General features: G+C 40.4%; 1 protein-coding gene across 1 annotated transcript in view; it reads left to right on the top strand.

Moving 5' to 3' along the window:
- The window catches only part of PLEKHH1 (pleckstrin homology, MyTH4 and FERM domain containing H1), a gene marked incomplete at both ends in the record, with an annotated part of 55,037 nt that overhangs the window by 24,606 nt on the left and 9,732 nt on the right, over positions 1-20,699 (top strand). The window contains 16 exons of the mRNA XM_080618848.1: positions 844-1,856; positions 3,649-3,727; positions 4,356-4,444; positions 4,993-5,143; positions 6,172-6,311; positions 7,091-7,201; positions 8,657-8,743; positions 9,773-9,934; positions 10,913-10,993; positions 11,338-11,517; positions 11,642-11,750; positions 12,701-12,813; positions 13,521-13,697; positions 14,424-14,521; positions 17,037-17,214; positions 17,624-17,779. Coding sequence (XP_080474974.1) covers positions 844-1,856; positions 3,649-3,727; positions 4,356-4,444; positions 4,993-5,143; positions 6,172-6,311; positions 7,091-7,201; positions 8,657-8,743; positions 9,773-9,934; positions 10,913-10,993; positions 11,338-11,517; positions 11,642-11,750; positions 12,701-12,813; positions 13,521-13,697; positions 14,424-14,521; positions 17,037-17,214; positions 17,624-17,779 — 2,924 coding nt within the window. The remainder of the gene's footprint in view (positions 1-843; positions 1,857-3,648; positions 3,728-4,355; positions 4,445-4,992; positions 5,144-6,171; positions 6,312-7,090; positions 7,202-8,656; positions 8,744-9,772; positions 9,935-10,912; positions 10,994-11,337; positions 11,518-11,641; positions 11,751-12,700; positions 12,814-13,520; positions 13,698-14,423; positions 14,522-17,036; positions 17,215-17,623; positions 17,780-20,699) is intronic.

The following is a 20,699-nucleotide window of genomic DNA, read 5'->3' on the forward strand; positions in this document are numbered from 1 at the left end:
ATGAAGTGTAAGTTCTGAATAGACGAAAAATAATGGAGGCAGTCTAGGATCCATCTTTTTTTTGTCATCTTCTAACATAGCACCTGAAGGCACAGAGAAAAAAATAAAGAAGTTTTACAGCAAAAACTTGTAAGTAACTTATAAAACTTGTTGACAGAAAGCAGTGCTTGAGTCATAGCACAAAAGGATAGTAAAAAGCTCTAGGGAAATTCTTGAAAAGAGAGTAACCTCACTGTTTGGTGTGATAGTTAAGAAGGTCTCCATACGTATGCTGGAAGCCCCATCTAGCTCCTTTGAATGGGAGGAACCATACCAGCATATTTGATGACATAAATCACTGTAGGTCTATTGGAGTCAAAAGCCACACTAAGCAATGTTCTGGCCACTTAGATGATTTTTGACAAAGTACGGTGTGGGTAGGTGTAGTTACTTCTCATGGCTATTTTAAGAGAAGAGATGTAATCCTAGATAGGTAAGAGTAAAAACTGCTATATTGAGTTAGACTGAAAGCTTGCATAGGCCAGCATCCTGTCTCCTGGTTGACTGTGGGTGTTTCATGAAAGAGTGTAGAAATGTTTGCAAGTAGATCTGTCCTTCTCTCTATGTACCCTTCTAGCTTCTGCTGTCAATGTTTTAGGAAGCTCCTAGTCCAGAACTTCTGTCTAAACTGTTGTCTGTATCACTGATGAATTACTTTTGCCCAGCCATCTCCTTTCCATTCTTACAGTCCTAACCAGGCCTGGGTGCTATTCAGATACAACTGACAAGATCAACTTACATAAGCAAGTGTACTTTTAGACAGTAAAGCATTTAAATGCCCTAACCATGTGTTCTCTATTGTAGATATGACCAGCATTCCTCCCTTTGAGTCTCTTTGGAGCTGTAATCCTCTGAAGCCCAGAGCATCACAGACCTCTCTTGCTGAAAAGATAGACAAGAAAACTGTGCTCCTTACACCTGGTTTCAGACAGATGTGTCAGACAGGACATAGCAAACATGTCCTCTCTACAGCGAATATAGTCCTTACCGATGACACCTTTACTGAGGATGGGGAGGATAAATCTCTGCTTTCCCAGAGCATGCAGAAGCTCATGTCAGACCCATTAACCTTGAATCTCTCCACAGAGAAAGATGTATTCACAGCTGTAAGTTCTGAACACAGGTTAAGGTGCTCTGATCCCACATCGCTGGGCCTTCCGGATGAGGCCACAAGAATCCTTGAGGCTTTGACTTACCAGTCATCTTTGGAAGGAAACTGTAGTGCTGTGAGCACCTTGCAACAAGTGGCTTTGGACGGCACACACTTCTCTGATGATCTGAGGGCCAGGTTCCGCTCCCACCGGCTGGACTCCTCTTCCTCAGGAGAAATAATGAGCATGCTTGAGGGCCATCTCCAAACTGCTGAGCCACCTCTGGTTGTGTCAGCATCAGCTGTTACAGCACATTCCCTCTGTCCAGCGAGGGAATGCAACCTTGGCAGTAGTATGACCTTTCCAAAAGTACGAACTCCCAATACACCAAGAGATAGTATCCAACTAGCCAAGAGACATTACAGCCAGCCGCAGCCAGGGACTAATTCTTTCCATCATATAATGAGCTTAGAGGCCAGCACCTTCCAGCCCATCGTAAACTCTCCAGCCTGCCATGGGCAAGTGAAGGAGACAGACATTGATGATGATGATGGGGTACTGGAGAAAATGGAGACAGAACATGGCCCAGTGAGGGAAGAAGCTGGAGTTTGTGAGGAAATGAACCACTTATCTGCAGGGCAAAGAGAAGCTGTGAATTCTGAGGCTGGCATACTTGACCCAGGAGGCAAACCTCCCACACCACCACTGCACAGATTCCCATCATGGGTAAGAAATGCAAGGACAACAGTCTGAGAACTGCTGCTTATCTTTGAGTCATGCCTAGTAGTTAGGCTACAGCAACTCTCAGTCTCAAGCAATTGTTTCATGTGGACATTGGTCATGTTTCTGAACCACCAAGTTTGATAGTTCCAGATCATGGGGCATGCTGGTTCCACTGACAGTTGTGGGGTTTTTTTGTTTTGGATTTTTTTTCCTCTTTATAAGGGAGGGGGAGGAAAGGGTGGGAAATCTGTGAAAGAAAATAATATGATACACAAGAATAAAAATGAAAGTCAGGAGGTGCTGCATTGTGGTTTATCCTTATGGGTCATCAAAAGTTAATCTGTAGTTCTGTTGTCATGTGTTTAAGACAGATGAGTCATAAATGCAAGTGAATGGACTGGACCGGATAGTTTCAGTGTCAAAGTAAGATGTGAATGCTAGAACACATTAGATTCTAGCAATTCCTATTTCAGAGATTGGCTACTATTCCTTTCTCTGATATAAATTTCCCATGTAAGGTTCTTCTAGTCCTTTAAGATAAATTTTTCACAGGTGACTTCAGCTCCACGCACACCTCCTAAATGTCTAACTTGAGTTTGGCAAGTAAATTTAATTAGAGAAGTGCTGAGCTTTTCTGCTGCAACTACATTCAGTTTTAATTACAAACAATGCTATACAATGCTAAATTATCAAGGAGTCGGGTCTTGGACATCTTGAAATGTGTACTCCAAAGGTACTGGGTACTTCAGAGAACATATGTGAGAACACCCATCAGTGTCCCTCCTGGGGGGTTTTGTAAAATGTTTTATTAATATTTATAAGCATTGCAGTATTGTAGTCAGGAACACCACGTGAAAAATCCATTCTTTTGTCTTCAGACCACAGTCAAATTAATGTATCCAACTATATCAATTGCTAAAGTATGAATAGCATGTTAAATAGCAGCTTAATCAGTAAGAAATGCCTATTATGTGCCCTGAATAAGAAGTGTCTGGGGAAAAAAAAAAGCATGTAATGTTTCATTAGAGACTAAATCATCATGTATATACATACAGAAAATACTATTTCTCTATTGTACTTTTTTTGGTGTACTTGGCTTTGCAGTCTTAGATACTTTCATGTATATGTATTATGTATGTTAACTGATGGTGATTGGTTGTATGCTTTAAGGAGCAGCAAGAGGATTCCTAGCCTTGATTTTTATCCATTTTAGACTGGTTGATGTCTTAGTCATAGCATTGCATTTAGTTGCAGGTTTGGGTTCCCTCCCTGGAATTTTTATCAATTTGTGAAGCACTAAGAGATCCTTTAAACTGAAAGCTCCGTATGTTGTTATAACTGAGACATAGGCTTATTGAGATTACTCCAGGCATTTCTTTCGTTCCATCGTCAGAGAATAGGAATCCTTTTCAGGTGGTGACTCAATAAATTGTCCTGGTTTAGGGGGTTTCTTGGTTCATTTTAATACATTGTTTAATAAAGTGAAAAGAAACAGCTTTTCCAAGCTGTGATATAATAATTTATTGATAATTACATGTAGGTGTTTACATCTGTGGATACAATCTCTGTAGCATTTATAAGACAAACCTGTTGTGATTCAGGGAATCACACACAGATGCCTGTTTTTACTAATGTCATTCACACATCGTCTGGTGGAATAGAGCAATCTTTCTTAGAGGGCCCCTCCTTCCAGACCAAAGGTGTGATTGTGACGTGATTCTGTGACATGAGCATTTCTTTTTGCGGGAATCATGTTTTTGTCTGACCGTTGCTCTTCATGGTATTATTGTTCCAGGAGAGTCGAATCTATGCTGTGGCGAAGTCTGGCATGAGGTTGTCCGAAGTGGCCACAGTGAATGATACTTCCACCTGCTGTAAGTTCTAGACAAGATCCATCCTTAGAGGGAGTTTACAGTGACAGTATGGGACCTGATCTTCTGGCTGTTCAGATTTCTTCATTTCCTTGCCTGTTTTCAAACTAAATCTGATTTTGTAGATAGCCACAATAAAGAAAGGAAGGGATGAGGATACATCTGATCTGTTTGAGCCCCTACATTCAGTGACATCTTCAGGGTTATCTCCATCATTTTTTCTGACACTGTTCTGCCTCTCCATGTCTGTGGCCTGTTTTTACTCTTGCAATTCACCATCACCTTCCTCGTTACAGCTTCTACCTGTTTGCACATCGTGCACTGGGTTGCCATTGTACTATGGGGAGCACAGGGTGGGCAAGATGTCTTACAGGCTAAATGAAGGGAGCATTGCAGCTGTCTCTGGGAATTGCACGTAATTAGTAACACATAGTTACTATATACTATATTACATATAGTTACTATAACCTAGCCTTTCTGAGGCCAGACTGTCCGGGATGGCAGTTTTCCATTATTTGATGTTCCAAGAGGCTACATAAGTTTTTTCATACATACATGTATCTCTCCATTAAAACTTTCTCCTTTTCAACAGCTTGTATTATTTGCTCTCTTGCTCTCTGAATTTTCCCAGTTTCCAGTTTCTCGTGTTCAGCTTCTGGGCCATTTACCTGTCTCATCTACAGAAATGTCACAGTGCCAGTCTACACTACGCTGAAAGGGGTAAGGAGTTACCTCACTTTTCCTGTTATGAAAAGCATGGTCCAGGGCTGCTAGTGATTTGAGAAAGAATGGGGTGAAGCTGTGCAGTGAAGGAAAGGAAATTAGAGAATGTTAGGAAGTACTGGACACCAAAAGAATGCAGGAGTAGCAGATGATAAATGTATTTAGGAATACAGAACACTGCAGCAAGTTTTAGTCCAGGAAGCTGCTGTGTGCACTATGAGGCAGTAGAAGCTGGGGTTGATAGTGGGTGTAGTCTAAACAATAAAATAAAATGAAAGAGGGTTCTTGAGACCTTACGGGGAAGCCCGGGGCTTGTGGAAGAGCAGGAGGGTGTAACCTGAGGACACGTAAACAGATCAGACTAGAGAGTCCAGTTTGGAAGTTCTCAGACTAGAATGGGAGGAAATTAGGAGCCCTTGGACAGTAGTGGGCAAGGCAGTGTGAAAACGAAGGGTGTGTACTGATTGTTCTGTCTCCTTACTGAGCAAGGATTGTCCTGGGGAAACTCTTTCCTCATGCACTGACCACACAGGTCTGTTTTCCAGAAAGCCGTGCAGATCAGCAACGTGCCTTTCTTAGATGAGTCTTCAGGTTCTGATGATGACTGTGGTTCCCATGCCAGCTTCAGGACTTCTACTGCTGGGTCCAAGAACAGGAAAGCTAGCGTGCCAGGCAGCCCTCGAGCAGTGAAGAGAGGTAAAGTCAGAGTATTGCTACTGAGCAGCATGAACTCTGTCCTCATGGGTAAGACAGCATGTTCTGAAGAGTGTCATCAGTGACAGGCAAATGGTTAGCCTTGTGATGCTAATAAGGAGTTCTCCCAGAACGTGTGCAGGCATCAACAGCTACTCAGTAGAAATCTGTCCTCTTAGATAGGCTTTTACTGCTCATAGTTTTTCATCCAGGCACTTGGTAAACTCAGATTGTGGGAAGGATTGATCTCCCAAATTCATCACATATCTAGTGAAGCTATCCATACTTTTACTGTGACTTGTCCTTGTAAGCAAGCTAGTACTGACACCTTAAAGGAAATGTTTTTTGTCTCTGTCACTGGCTGATAATTTCATGATCAGTAAGCAAGTATTTCCTATCTTTGCGAGGCATCAGGTGATTTGGGTCCTGGCTAGGCCAGTTATTCCTGACTGCAGGGAAGGTTAAACTGGATCCGTGAATGGAATTTTCAATATGATTGGTAGTCAATAAAATAAAAATCCATTTCATCTAGTCTTAACTTCTGTTGTGATACATTGGCTGTGATGTATCTGCACATTGCCATGTGGTGGAAGATTCACAGAAAGCAAAGCCTCATTGCTGGTCATTGAGAATGAATTTACTTAGAATGAGAGGGACTTGATGTTTTATAGTGGATGTTTCCAAGCTGAAAACAGCATGTCTGTGCTTTGGATAACAAGTCTGTTGATTTATAGATATATGTGTATACATACATACGTATATGTGTGTAATATATAGTCTCTGTTTATCCAGCAGAAATTTCTTACACTGTACACTGTCAGTATCCAAAACTCACTCTCACTGCTTGTCTTCCTAAGGAAAAAAATGGTATCAGAAGTTTGGTTAGTGGTATTTGAATTTCCAAAGGCTGATCTGATTTGTTCTTCATGAACAAAACCGCTTTAATGGTGAACTCAGTTTTCAGAGTGTGCAGTATTCAGTACATACTTCTGTCTAGCCATTATTCTCATTATTTCCTTAATTTTTAACAGGTGTATCTGTGTCCTCACTGAGCTCTGAAAGTGATTATGCCGTTCCTCCTGATGCCTACTCCTTGGATGGTGACTATTCAGAGCCAGAACATAAGCTACAGCGAACATCTTCCTATTCCACCGATGGTGGAATCTGCACAGTAAGTCTTGCTACCTCTCAGCTGTGCAGAGATGCAAACAGATCCTTGTTCTTGAAAGAGAAAAAGCATAGCTACAATATATTATCTCCTGCAAAGTGATGCTGTAATAGATTGGGCTGTTAGTCCAGCTGGTTTGTATCAAAACACACTATCTGATGCTTCAGAAGAAGGTGTAATTTCTGTTATGTGGTTAGATAAAAGTATAAGCATCAAGGGCTGTATTCTTTCCTGATGACCTGTACTGGTTTCCTGTAGTCGTTTTCTACTTTAATGAAGGCCTTCCACTTTTGTGACAGACAAGTTTGGAAATTCAGATGAAAAAGGAGAAAGGATAGAATATTTTGGTCTAGAAAAAAAAAAAAAAACACACCAAAGCCTCAAGCATGGGCAGCATTAAATTTTGTAGTTTTGATTTAAGTGATCAAGCAGACAAGGAACAAGAGTCTAATGACTAAGAGCCAGCTTTCATTTTTATTTGGAAAATCACTGTTATGGCAGGAAGACAAGTTTTCAGTGCCTGAAACAGTCAATGAAATGATCTTTAGGTACCCTCTTTTCTAAAACACCACAGTGGAATATTTGCAGCTACACATATATTCTAGGACTCTTTCATGTTTAGCAGGGAACATTGACCTTGGATGGCTGCTACTCCCATCAGGCAGAGTAAGGTAGAAAAGGATGGAGATCAGCAAATGTCTGAGCTTGATTTCAGCATTCTTTCATTTGTATTTTGAGTAATGCAAGATAACGTCTTCTACCCTTTGTTGTTTGCCCTCCAGGAACCCATGGAGAAATCTGGTTACTTGCTGAAAATGGGCAGCCAGGTGAAGATGTGGAAGAGGAGATGGTTTGTTCTAAGAAACAGACAAATCATGTACTACAAGTCTCCGGTGAGTCACATTTACTCCTGTGTGGAGGCACAGGGAAGGCTGTCTGCAGAAACAGTTCCAGGCTGATACCACTGGCAGAGTGGACTCAGAATGTCCTGCCAGAGAGCTTTAAGTCTGACCAACAGGTTCAACTGTGGGTCTCTGCTTAGGCAAGGAAGCTCCTTGTGGTGGCAGTTTCCAGGAGATGGAAGATTGGTCAGGAGAACAGAAGCTTGATACCTACCAGTTAACTTTGTACAGATGATGAAAAGCAGAAGGCATGCCATGGCCCAGCTTTGGTCATGTTTAAGATGAAAATAAATGAAAAATACGTTACAATATGAGGAGGGTGCAGATACATACTCAGTATAGGGGCCTTTGAGCAAAACTACAGCTTTCAGGGGAAAGAAAGATGGATTCTTTCATTTTCACCCTCCTACATGGACATGGAAGTATTAGAAAACAAGGATAAAACTGAAAATAAGCTTTCACGCAAAATGCTGTCTTACACTGATCAGTGAAACAATATTGAGAGAACATGTTTGTACATTCAAACCTTTTCAAATAACTTTTATAACTCACAACATTTCAAATGAAGTTACATTATTTTAAAAATCCTAGCATTATGCATTCAAAATTTATATATTCAGTAAAACACATTTCCTGTTGGCCTTCGTTATTCTGCTGCACTTAGCTACGTTACAGAGAATTATATTTAGGGATATTCACTTTCCATACTTTTTTCTTCTGATCACAGCAATTTCCTCCAATACCTGCATAAATTACACAGTATTTCTGTGTATATACACATCTTTGCTTACAAGTCAGGAATATTGAGAAGATTTATTTTCAACTTCTTTATTTTTTCAGCTGTCATATTCTGACAAGGCAAAAATACACCCTAGGGCACAATGCATCTTTATTTCTGATAGTAGGTTTATCCATCAGAATTCACAAGCAAATTATACATACATGATATATACATACACATATATAGAAAATAATTTCATAAAGATGCAGAATTTAGATTGTTGGTTGGGAGGGACTAGTCCAACTGATGCATTGAAGAGGGACTGTCACCAGCTGTAGATCAAACTACCCATGGCTTTGTTCAGCTGAATCTTGAAAACTTCCACAGTTGGAAATTCAGCCACTGCCTTGGTAGCTGTTTGGTGTTGTATTGCCTTCCCAGTGACAAAGGGTTGGTTGTTTTGTTGCTTTTTTTTCTGATGTCCAGTCTGGACCTCATAACATAGTACTTGTTGTCATTACCTCATTATATTGCCTGCTGCTACTGAGAAAGCTTTTGGTTCATCATTGCAATGGGATCACACTGTCTCATATTCCACTTGGCAAGCTGTCCTTTCCAGCTCATTAATGCAGACTCCAACCTGCACATGCATATTATGCTGTATTTAAGTACTCTAAGACCTATCTGATGTTTTTTGAAAAAGTTGTTTGCTTTTCTTTCCTCAGAGTGACGTTATCCGCAAACCACAAGGGCAGATGGAGCTGAATTCCTCGTGCCAAATTGTCAGATGTGAAGGGTCCCAAACGTTCCAGGTAAGCATTGCTTTTTCATCCTGCAGATAACCACTCACTGAGTGGCTGCATGAGAGAGCATTTATTTCAGGCTGAATGGTGCTGTATGTACCAATTGATACCAATATTAATTGGTATCAACTTCTATCTGGCCCCTGTGTTTTCCTGGCACAAGCCAGGCATTTAGTTTAATAAATAATGGGGAAAGAGCTAAATTGTAACCCAAATAGAGTTTTTGAAATTGAAAGAATTTCTCCTTTATTTTTGTTTTATTTTACACCATACCACTATCCTTTTTTTGCATTTAGGACTGAGAGCTTGAAATCTGTGGGGGAAAGTGATTCTTGTAACAAATAAAACCAGGTAGCACCTAGGATCTCCTCTTTCTGAATGATCCCTCTCACAAGATTGCTAGCCTGACTTTACATGTCTGGAGGATCTGAAGAAGCATCTGAAGTATTGAATTCCTATTAGAATGCAGCTTCTGAAGTATTAGAAGTTAGCCCATCACTGGGTTCAGTTTTAAGTCATTTTTGTAGAGGATTCCATTATAAAGGTAGCATTAAAGTTTCTCTTATTTTCTGACTGACAGGTTCATAGCCTGACCTGTTATCTACCTTCTGCCCTTATGGAACTGAAGTTGCTAAGGCTTAATACTGTTAAATACATAGCATCTTTCCTCTCAAAGTCACAAGCCATTGAAGGCAGAATGCAATATAAAGTGAAGGCAGGAAAAAAATAACCATTTATGTAGTCACCTTTAAAATGAAAAATTAGCAGCACTGAGAAACAAGATAGGATAAGAGAGGAGACAAAGCCACACTATCCAACAGAAACAGCAAGAGAGCTCATGAGAATTTAGTTCATCTGGGTTTCAGTTCTTTCACTTGGGCTTTGAGGGTTAGCACCTTTTTTCTCATCCCCCTTCCAAAATCCCTCCTGAACCACCAAAAAAAAAAAAATAATCTGTATGGAACAATGAAGCTCAGCAGCTGAAGAAAAGCTATGTAGGTGTGTATATTTATACTGGCTCATTCCTTTTCCTTCCAGCTCATGACAGAAAAGAGAACCTACTTCCTGACAGCAGACTCTCCTAATATCCTGGAGGAATGGATTCATGTCCTACAGAGTATCATCAGAGTGCAAGTGACCAGTCCTGTTGGCATTCCTCATAGTGATTCTAAACCCACTGTGAAAGGTTGGCTCACCAAGGTAAAATACTGTTTACTGTATCCAGTTTAGTTCAGTATTGACAGTGTACCACTCAGTTTGCACAGTAAATGTCAGTAAGAAATCAGTATTTTAATACTGGGGGAAAAAAGTGGGGAAAGAAAGAGAGTGGTAGTAGATTTCTGTATTTCAGAGGCAGGAACATTTATATAAATTATAAGGAATGGGACAAGCAAGGCTACTGAGAGATACTGACTTTGTCAAATACTAAGTAATATCAAATATCTAGGTTATGTGTGCTTTTCTTCAACAGAACTGACAGCATGTCCCAGGAAAAAAGAAACAAACAAAAAACCAACAAATGATCAGGAAATCCTGTTAAATGTCACATTTCATTGATCTGGACTTGGTGTTATAGGAGAGTTTCAAAGAAATAGGCTTGTATGGTTATAGGTTAGCATTTATTTCCATCATAACAGACTACATGCACATTAGTACAAAGAAAGTACAATGGCTGAAAATTCTTATGCTCTATGCCATTTCCATGCATTAGTTTTGCATAGCAAGTTACTATGAATTTTTAAATGTAATTCTGGTCAGCATCTAAAGATGGCTAAAGACAGCCTGCATCTGAAGCTGTTTCATCTGCAATAGGAAGCAGTTCCCTAGACTACATGTTGACAAGTCACTTCCTGCTGAGATGAAATGATTTGGTTTTATAATCTCTAAAAGGTCATTCTTAATATTGTATTTCAAGATATAGACATGGCAGGTTGTGATGAATTGGTGAAATACTTCACAAAATCTTAGATCCATTTCCATAAGCACTTATTTCCCATCAAATTATTATCTGCTTTTGGAAGTGGTGCCCTGTATATTTTGCGAGGAGCTCATATTAGCATAGAACAAATAATATATGCAAGGTTTCAAGGGAAAGTTGAATTAAAATTCAAATGCTAAAAAATCATTCCAGCAATACTGCTGATGTTAAAAACATGTATTTTTTTGTTCTCCTGACAGGTCAAGCATGGTCACTCTAAGCTGGTCTGGTGTGCACTGATTGGAAAAACTTTTTATTACTATCGAAATCATGAAGACAAGGTAATTCCTTTCCCCAAGGAAAGGACCCTGCCAAGTATAATGGGAAGAAAATAGTACCTTATGGGAAAGCCACCTCTTTATTTGCATATTCTCATTCTGACCTCTAGATGGTCTCCCAAGAAAAATAATAGAAATAGTAACATAGCTTGTAAGTAGTTTAGTTGATGAAAGAAATCCTTTAGAAATGCAAGATTATATAATTACATTAGTTAAACACTGAATTATAGTTTATTTCTTACATTTTACAGAACTGCTAACATTTTGACCTGGGTTTTCTTTCCCAGTGTTCCCCATCCATGGTGGGAGATTAGCTGCATTTACCTAACTGCTTCTCTTCCTTACAGTGTCCCCTAGGACATCTGCTTATACGTGAGTCCAAAGTGGAAGAAGTAGACCGTTCCTATGACTCTGATGAAGATTATGAAGCCACTGGTGGAGGACTTCTCTCATCTCACTGTACGTTGGTGATTCACCCACAGGACCAGAGTCCCACATACTTACTCATTCGCACCAAACAGGAGAAGGTATAAAAGGCAGTCTGTTTGGAGAGAGAGACTTTTTGGTATCAGTGAACAAATGGGGTGTACAGACTGAACCTCTTTATAGAAAACAGGAATTGACCCGTATTGTTTTCATCTTTGTGCCTAGAATACCTGGCTGTACCATCTGACTGTAGCAGCTGGTAGCAGTAATGCCACAGTGGGCACATCATATGAACAACTCATTGGAAAACTATTGGACGCAGAGGGAGACCCTAGTAAGTAGAAACCACAAACTCTTTTCCATGGTAGCAAAGCGTAAGGAAAGGTAACTTCAATTCCCAGTTTTAATCCAGCCAAAGGTGAGAGAAGGAGATTTGCAGTAAAACAGCATGTGATCTAGTGTCCTTCTCCCATAGTTCCACAATAACATCTCCAGAGAGGATACAAGTATTGTAGTGAAACTAGTTAAGTCACATTGTCACATAATGTATCAAAGCATCTGAAATGTCTGTAACATTAATTAAAATTAAATTAAAGAACTGGGGCTTTAATTTTTCCTGTTATTGTCAGTCCTGATTTTCCATTCCTGGGAATCTTGACCATACAAACACATGCTCTCTTTTCTAAATATACTCATGCACACTGTTTTTCTCTTCATGCACGTTGGCCTTCACATCTGTTCCTCTGTCTGCACATGTAAGCCCTCACACCTACATCCATGCTCATCTGTTCCTCATCATCTTTGATACTTCCTCATTCATGTATGTTTATGCACCATGTTCTCAAATGTGTATTAACATGCATTTGTACTTCATACTCTTTTCCTGCACACTCATATTCCTAGAGCTGTATGTGAACCTTGCTTACTGTTGAATAGTGACTTGCACTAACAAAAATCCCCATTACAGGCAGCTGCTCTAGCAGAGTTTGTGTCTCTTGACTGAATGCAGAGCTGAGCAGTTTCTCACTAGAATCCAGCTGATGAGAAGCTCTGACATAGCAGGATTGAAAATGGCAATACTTCTGATGGCTAATACTGCTAGTGACTCCTTGTTCATGGCAGGCTTTGCTGAAGTCAGTGAAGTGGCACCAGAGATAAATGTGGCCTATCTCAGTACTACTTTCTTGGGTGCTTTGCCATTTCATCAGGGCTCCTTTTCAATGTGGACACTGTTATCTGTCTGCTGTTTCTGACCCAGCATTTTTTGCCCACCTGCTACCTCAGGTTGTCCTCTGTGGAAACATCCTATGTTGTGCTACAGTAAGGATGGGTTGCAGACATCCCTCACCACTCTGCCTTCAGAGGCCCTACAGACTGAAGCTCTGAAACTTTTTAAGGTATTTAAACAGACATTGATGGGTTTCAATTATTTTGCTCTGTTGTTAGGACAGCAATATTATTTGCTCCTGTTGTTTGTCACAGCAACATTATTTGCTCCTGTTGTTTGTCACAACAGTTACTGCCACCACTGGTTCCTTTAGACAAGCCTGCTGCGTCATTTAGTTATAATAGGACCGTTAGGTATTAGGTGTCATTGATCCTCTGGAGGTTTAACTTTTACTTGTAGGGAACCTAGGTTTAGAAGTAATATCCCCCATAGGCTTTACACTTCAAAGTTAGCTATACCTTCCCCTTTCCTCTCTAATAGTTGGATTGAAGGAAACAGAAACAATTTACTAGGAAACTCAGTTGTGTCAGTAAGATCAATGGTGAAGCCATTGGAAATTTGATTTTTGCATTCTTTAAGTGTAAGATCAACAGTAAGACTTGGACAGTCTTAGCAAGGTAAAGCATAGGCGTGGAAGACAGGAAGCACACTTTCCCCTCAAGTCTCTTGCTGACTTGTGAGCTCCTCAGGCTGTGGGAGGTTGAATAAATTTTCTAGTTGCCACAACTAAAACAGAAGGATGGGAATGAAGTGCTTATTCTCCTCCCTCCTCTCAAGGTTATTTAGATTTAATTGTAATACCTCTGGAGAACCTGGTCTGAAAAGCACCAGAGAAAAATGGCTGTATTCCGTTGACTAATTTCCACCATTTTACAGTCCTGTCAGCTGTTCATCAATGTCCCTGTGGAGGCACCCTCTATTGATTACCACGTAACACTTGCCCAGACAGCACTGCAGGTCTGCTTGACACATACTGAGCTGCAGAATGAAATTTACTGTCAGCTTATTAAACAGACCAGCTGCCGACAGCCCCAGAACCACTCAGTCATTCAGGTCAGTTACCCTTTTGTCACTTCCACTCTGCAAATGCTTTTGATTTAATGCCATATTTTTAATAATCAGCCATGAGACTGGTTCTCATAAAACTCTGCTAATACTAAAGGTGTGTTGGAGGAAAGAGAATCTTGGCACTGATGTGTAAAGAAAAACATCGCAAATGTAACCTACTTGCAAAATATATTTTAGTTTGAATTTAACCATTTACCAGTTGCAAACAATCTATTTGGACCATATTTAGAATCAAAATTCATAGCTCATGTTGGCTAGCTATAATTGTCACATGGTATTAATTTTTATTTCCATTTTAATTAATCAACAGCACACAAATAATTAATAGCACTATTAAGCATGAAATCTGATTTTTACACTATAATTATTGGGTAAATCAGTAAGTTGCAGCATGAATGTACATATTTGATTATAATATTCCCAACTCAAATGAGAAAATAAAATCTGGCTGAACAATAATGGGTCTAATTTAAATAAAAATTCACCAATGTATTCTTTGCTATGATCTGCAGTTACAAATAGGGAAAAAAAATTGAAAAGAACAGTCTGTCCTCTGACTATCACTTCCCTTTGAAGCATTTTGAACCACATGTCTAAAATGGTCACTCCCAAAAGCGTTAGACACCATCCAACATTTTGGTTGCAGTATTCTGTGAAAGACAACAGGCAAGAAGTACAGAACAAGAATGATGTCCAGTTTTATGTTCACAGTGCTGGCAGCTCCTGGCTTTGTGTGCTCCTCTATTCCTGCCTCAACATCACTTCCTCTGGTACATCAAACAGCACTTGCAGCGACATGCTGACCCCAGGTAAAAACCGTAACAGCATTTTCTTCTGCTAAGCTGATTGCCTTTTGCATTCACTATGGATAAAGATAGAAGCAATTTTGTAACACACACCTGCAACAGTAAGTTAAGGGAGGGAACAGAAGCTTCCAAATGGTATGGTGTAGTCCCCTTTCAATCATTCACATTATTTTGTCACTTATATTAAGCTAGTTCACAAAACTGAGTGACTTATACTAGCAAAAGAACTTTCTGCAGATATAACTAGAGCTACATAGGGAGGTTTTTTTTGCTGATGCAGATACTTTCTTTCATTAACAGAAAGACCTAAGTAATTATTTAGGATGAATTTTTAGAATTTTATGTAATTACACTCTGTCGCCAGGTTAGTAGGCATGCTGACAGAAGTGAGGCAGAGAACATTATAAAAAGTAGGAAAAATTAACAAACCTGAAATACATGCTAGTACTGTTTTCTGTTACCTCTTTGGCATCTAACACTTTCCTTATGAGAAAACAGTGCAAGATCTACTGTAAGGCAGAAGTGTTTTCCCGTGTTCATGCTGTGCTCTTGGTTTCCATGGTGATCTGGTCTTCAGCAAGTCTCCCTGTGCCCTTGGCTGAGAGTTCACAGCTGGAGATGTCTAATTGTCTGTTGCAACAATATACTGTTGCTAAGACATAGGTAAAAGGGTGGTTTCAAACAAATATTCCTATTCAAATACCAGTCTTCTTTGGAACTCAGTTGAAAGTCGGGTATTGCAAAGGAAATCTCTGTACTCCTCTTACCAAGTTTTTTTCTATTTTCTTATATGCTGCCTCACATTTGCTATGTCTTCTCAGATGCAAAAATACAAATATCAGGTACTCCTTGATGTTCAGGCTTTCTCTCCGCTGGCTAAGGCAACTTGTTGGGGATCTTTTGGCTAGTACTAGAAACCAGCTCTTAAAACTTGTTCATTACCAGCTCTTCAAAGGAGCCCATTCTCACAAACTCAGCAGTGGAGCTACTCTACTGTTAGGGACTATTAAATTTCATAAGGATGAGCTGGGCTCTGTGAAATCGATTTACATCAGTTTCAAGCATTACTATGCTAATGGTCTGCCAGGTTCTTAGCCTCAGAGTACCTTTATAACAAATAAACTTTAAGTAGAAGCAAAGAGGAAATGTATGTATGCAATCTAGCTATGAAACAATATTAGGGCTAGGAAAAAAACCCACACCAAAACATACAGAAATAACAGCAAACTGTGCTTATATTCATCAGTTTAGGTTATATATAGAGCAGTTGCTAAATAAGACTTACGTCCTTCTGCCTAGCTTTAGACTTGTGTCTCTTTAGATGGAGCAGGTATGGCTGTTTCTTGACCAGTTAAATAGATAGGCTTCCCCTGTTTCATACAGCAAACAATACACTAGAATGTTTACACTGCGTAATGCCTGTGATCTAGATTTACACTAGATCTTCATTCTAGCTATTGTTTGTCATGAAAGGTGACCTTAGAGTATACATCTGGTCTCTAAGAGAAGAAGAACAGTGTGATACACTGCTATGTTAGAAGACACAAGGCTCAGGAGCATTTGGAAGCCAGACACAACAGCTTCTCATCAAAGCAAGATTCTCAATTTGAAAATTGTGTAAATGAATTACTGGGGAGGTGAGCAGTATGTAAAATATATAAAAAGTTAGAGCTCCTGACTTCCATATTGCTTAGAGGGGTTTAAGTGGAGATTTAATCATGTACTGAGCTTCTGAAGGCATCTTGAATGAAATTAATTTCCTCTGCAAAGTGATAGCACAGCTATAAATTCATATAAATTCTTCCATTTCAGAACTTATTCAGTATATGAATTCTAAACATTTTTGCAAAAGGTGTGAGTGCCTGGCTTTAGAGACACTTATATCCTCTTAGTGCTGTTCATTGCAGCTCTTTTGTCAGTAGGCAGTAAACTGATCTTATCAGCAACTATCCCTATGCTGTATTGAACTACCAACAAACCTGAGCTGCTTTGAATCTCTGGGTCTCTTGATTGGCAGATAGGATTAATACATGGAAACTTAGAAGTTTTATAACTATGTAAGTTGATAAACACAATTTATATAATCCTGTGAGACCAATGCATTACAACTTATTATTAATACTTACAAGGACTTGACATGATAGTAACTAAGTTCTGCTGGTATGATGATGAGTTGGAGGATAAACTGGTCTTGGTTTAATGGATATTATGATGGCAACAGGGTGTAGAAGAGGGTATTCCTATACTATGTCCAGTCCATCTAGGAGCAGGGAATGCTCTTGCACTTCCTAGAGAGTCCACTGTCTACCTTAATTTTACAGATCCTTGGAGTTGGGATTTGTTTTGTAGCTTTTCACTTGAGCTGTTAGTCTGTTGAGATGAATGAGGATATCTACATAGAGATGTATCTTTGCTTGAGCAAAAGCCTGAGGGAAGAATGCTTTGTCATGGCATGGGAAATGGAAGAGGACATGGCATTTAAAGCATGTTTGTGGCTTTTCTCCACATCTTCACCTAGGAGTGAAATAGGCAAGTATGCCATCTACTGCCAGAGATCAGTAGACCGCACTGTGCAGACTGGTGAGCGGGAAACCAAGCCCTCCCGGATGGAGATTGTGTCAATCCTGCTGAGAAATCCCTACCACCACTCACTCCCATTCAGCATCCCAGTACACTTCATGAACGGAACCTACCAGGTGAGCCACCACAGCTGCCTTTCTTCTGGGCACTAGAGGACTGTATTATAACCTGCCTCCTTCATGTGGGTGGCACCATGGTGTTGAATGTATCAGATATTGGGAGATAGATGCTATTTCTCCTTTTTGCTATTTTAGCCATTTTTCCTGAGAAAATGAAGGGAATCCAGCCTCAGCTCTACAGATCATAGGAAGAAAAGGTAGCTGGGGGAAAACACAGAGATGTCACAAGTTTCACAGTATGAGAAAGAATGCAATGTGAGAGGAAACAATATGTAAGTGCTGTCACTGGAGCTGGCAGTCAATCCTCAGACATCACTCTGTAGGAAACCAGGCTACAGTAGCTGTGATATCCATCAATGTCATGTTTCTTGAAAGCTATCATCAACCGACTCCTCTTTCATTGCAGGTTGTAGGTTTTGATGGTTCCTCAACAGTTGATGAATTCATCCAGCGACTGAACCAGGAGACAGGAATGAGGAAACCATCCCACATGGGATTTTCTCTCTTCACAGATGATCCTTCTGGAAGAAATTTGGAACATTGCCTGCAGGGTAACATGAAGGTAATTTTTTTTCCCCTCTGCTACATCCAGCATACATCTTTGAAGAGCTGCTAAATGGCTAATACATTTTTCTTAATGCAGCAAGAGCAAATACACTTTGGTATTGTTTATCTAGATTAGTTTTCAGAGATGAGATATTAATTATGCAATCGAGCCACAGCAACCCCATGCAATGCTACAGGCTTGGGGAAGAGTGGCTGGAAAGCTGGTTGGCAGAAAAAGATCTGGGCAGGGTACTGGTTGACAGCTGGCTAAACATGAGCCAGCTTGTGCCCAGGCAGCCAAGAAGGCCAATGGCATCCTGGCCTGTATCAAAAACTCTGGCCAGCAGGGCCAGGGCAGTGATCGTCCCTCTGTACTCAGCACTGGTGAGGCTGCACCTCAACTACTGTGTTCAGTTCTGGGCCCTTCACCATGAGAAATACATTGAGGTGCTGGAGCATGTCCATAAGAGGGCAACAAAGCTGGTGAAGGGTTTACATACAGCACAAGTCTTACGTGGAACAGTTGGAGGAACTGGGGTGGTTTAGTCTGAAGAAGAGGAGGCTCAAGGGAGACCTTAATGCTTTCTTATAACTACCTGAATGGAGGTTGTAGTGAGGTGGGGATCGGTCTCTTTTCCCAAGTAACAAGTGATAAGACAAGAGCATATGATCTCAAGTTTCAACAGAGGAGGTTTAGTCTGGGTATTAGGAAAAAAATTCTTCAGCGAAAGTGTTGTCAAGCACTGGAACAGGCTGTCCAGGGAAGTGGTTGAGTCACCATTCCTGGAGGTATTTAAAAGATGTGTAGATGTAGTGCTTACGGACATGATTTAGTGGTGGACTTGGCAGTGCTCAGTTAACACTTGGACTCAATGATCTTAAAGGTGTTTTCCAACCTAAATGATTCTGTGATTCTATAATTATATGTCTAGTCTGAGATACTAGTTAAGATGAAGCATATTCTGTTTAGTAGGTGATAAATTGGTCATTTTTTGAAAAGTCAGCTTAGATTTTAGCACAAATACAAGTTTTAATTTGTCTTGACTACAAAATTAAAACATGACTGAGCAAGCTAGCGTGGTCAGATATCACAACTAACATCAAATGTGACACTCCTAATTGAGACAAATTTATGTTAGGCTGTGAGTCTCTTGGCATGTCTCTGTAAGTCCCATATATTGTAATAATATTTATGAAGTATCTCCTTGCTTTCTCTGGATAAATAAAGCTTTTATTGTCAATGGGTGTACTTAGGGAGGAAAGCTCTTTACTGATTAAGCCTTCACTTTAAAAAGAGAGGAGTGGCTCACATCAAGAGAAAAGGAAAGCAGATAGAGTATTAACATTTGTCTTTCATATGGAGATTTTTACCCACACTGTGGATGGATGACTGCCTTAAGTGAGCAGGCTAGCCATGAATGAGACACATCAGATTTTGGAACAAATCTGGGAGAAAGATTTGTCATATGAATGTCATACTGATAACTTTTGTTGTCACATTCAAAGTGACAACTTTGAAGAGTCTCTGATACCTGTAAGGAACATCGTTTTACACAGCATAAAATTTCACATTGGGCAACAGAGGGAGAAGATACCAGTAACTTTAAATTAGATAGTTGGAAGAGGACACTCCCACAGGAGGTGCCAAATGATATATTTCTCTTTCATGGCCTGATACAGATCTGATAATCTGGAGCTTTTCTGGTAGCTGAACAACTGTTTGGAGAGAGGAGATATTAGAGTAAATGAAGGAGTTGAGACTATCAAAGGCACCACTTTTACAGGATATTATCTGGTTATTATTTCCTTGCAAAGGCTACCTCAGTAGCTTCTTAAGAGAGGATTAGCATATCTGATTATGTATTTCATGTGGCTTATTATGGTCACATTCCTTTTATTGAGATGCTATCAAAAGAGAAGTTGGGGCCTTTATTAAGCAACTTGTAAAAGGAATGAAATAATCAGTAGAAGCTGAATGAAACCGAAGAAATCAACCATGCTATTACTAAAAATATGTCTGAGTTATGAAGTTGGAATCTAGGACCGAATGTTCCCAAAGTTTGGACATTCACATACAAAGGTGTTTGGTTTAGCCATACCTGGATTTGTGCAAAGCGTTCAACACTGTCCCACATGACATCCTTGTCTCTAAATTGGAAACACATCAATTTGATGAGTGGACCACTCGGTGGATAAAGAACTGGCTGGATGGCTGCACAGAAAGAGTTGTGGTCAATGGCTTGATGTCCGGCTGGAGACTGGTAACAAGTGGTGACCCTCAGGGATCGGTGTTGGGACCAGTCTTGTTCAACATCTTTGTCGGTGACATGGACAGTGGGATTGAGTGCGCCCTCAGCAAGTTTGCCAATGACACCAAGCTGTGTGGTTCGGCTGATATGCTGGAGGGAAGGGATGCCATCCAGAGGGACCTTGACACACTTGTGAGGTGGGCTGATGCCAACCTGATGAAGTTTAGCCATGCCAAGTGCAAGGTCCTACACCTGGGTCGCAGCAATCCCAGGCGCAGCTACAGACTGGGCAGAGAAGAGATTCAGAGCAGCCCTGTGGAGAAGGACTTGGGGGTGTTGGTCAATGAAAAAATGAACATGAGCCGGCAGTGTGCGCTCACAGCCCAGAAAGCCAACTGTATCCTGGGCTGCATCAAGAGGAGCGTGACCAGCAGGTCAAAGGAGGTGATCTTGCCCCTCTACTCTGCTATCATGAGACCTCACTTGGAGTATTGTGTGCAGTTCTGGTGTCCTCAAAATAAAAAGGACATGGAACTGTTGGAACAAGTCCAGAGGAGGGCCATGAGCATGATCAGGGGACTGGAGCACCTCCTGTATGAAGACAGGCTGAGAAAGTTGGGGCTGTTCAGCCTGGAGAAGAGAAGGCTGCATGGAGACCTCATAGCAGCCTTTCAGTATCTGAAGGGG

Source organism: Psittacula echo (genome assembly GCF_963264785.1).
Source record: "Psittacula echo genome assembly, chromosome: 5".
Classification (NCBI taxonomy): Eukaryota; Metazoa; Chordata; class Aves; order Psittaciformes; family Psittacidae; genus Psittacula; species Psittacula echo.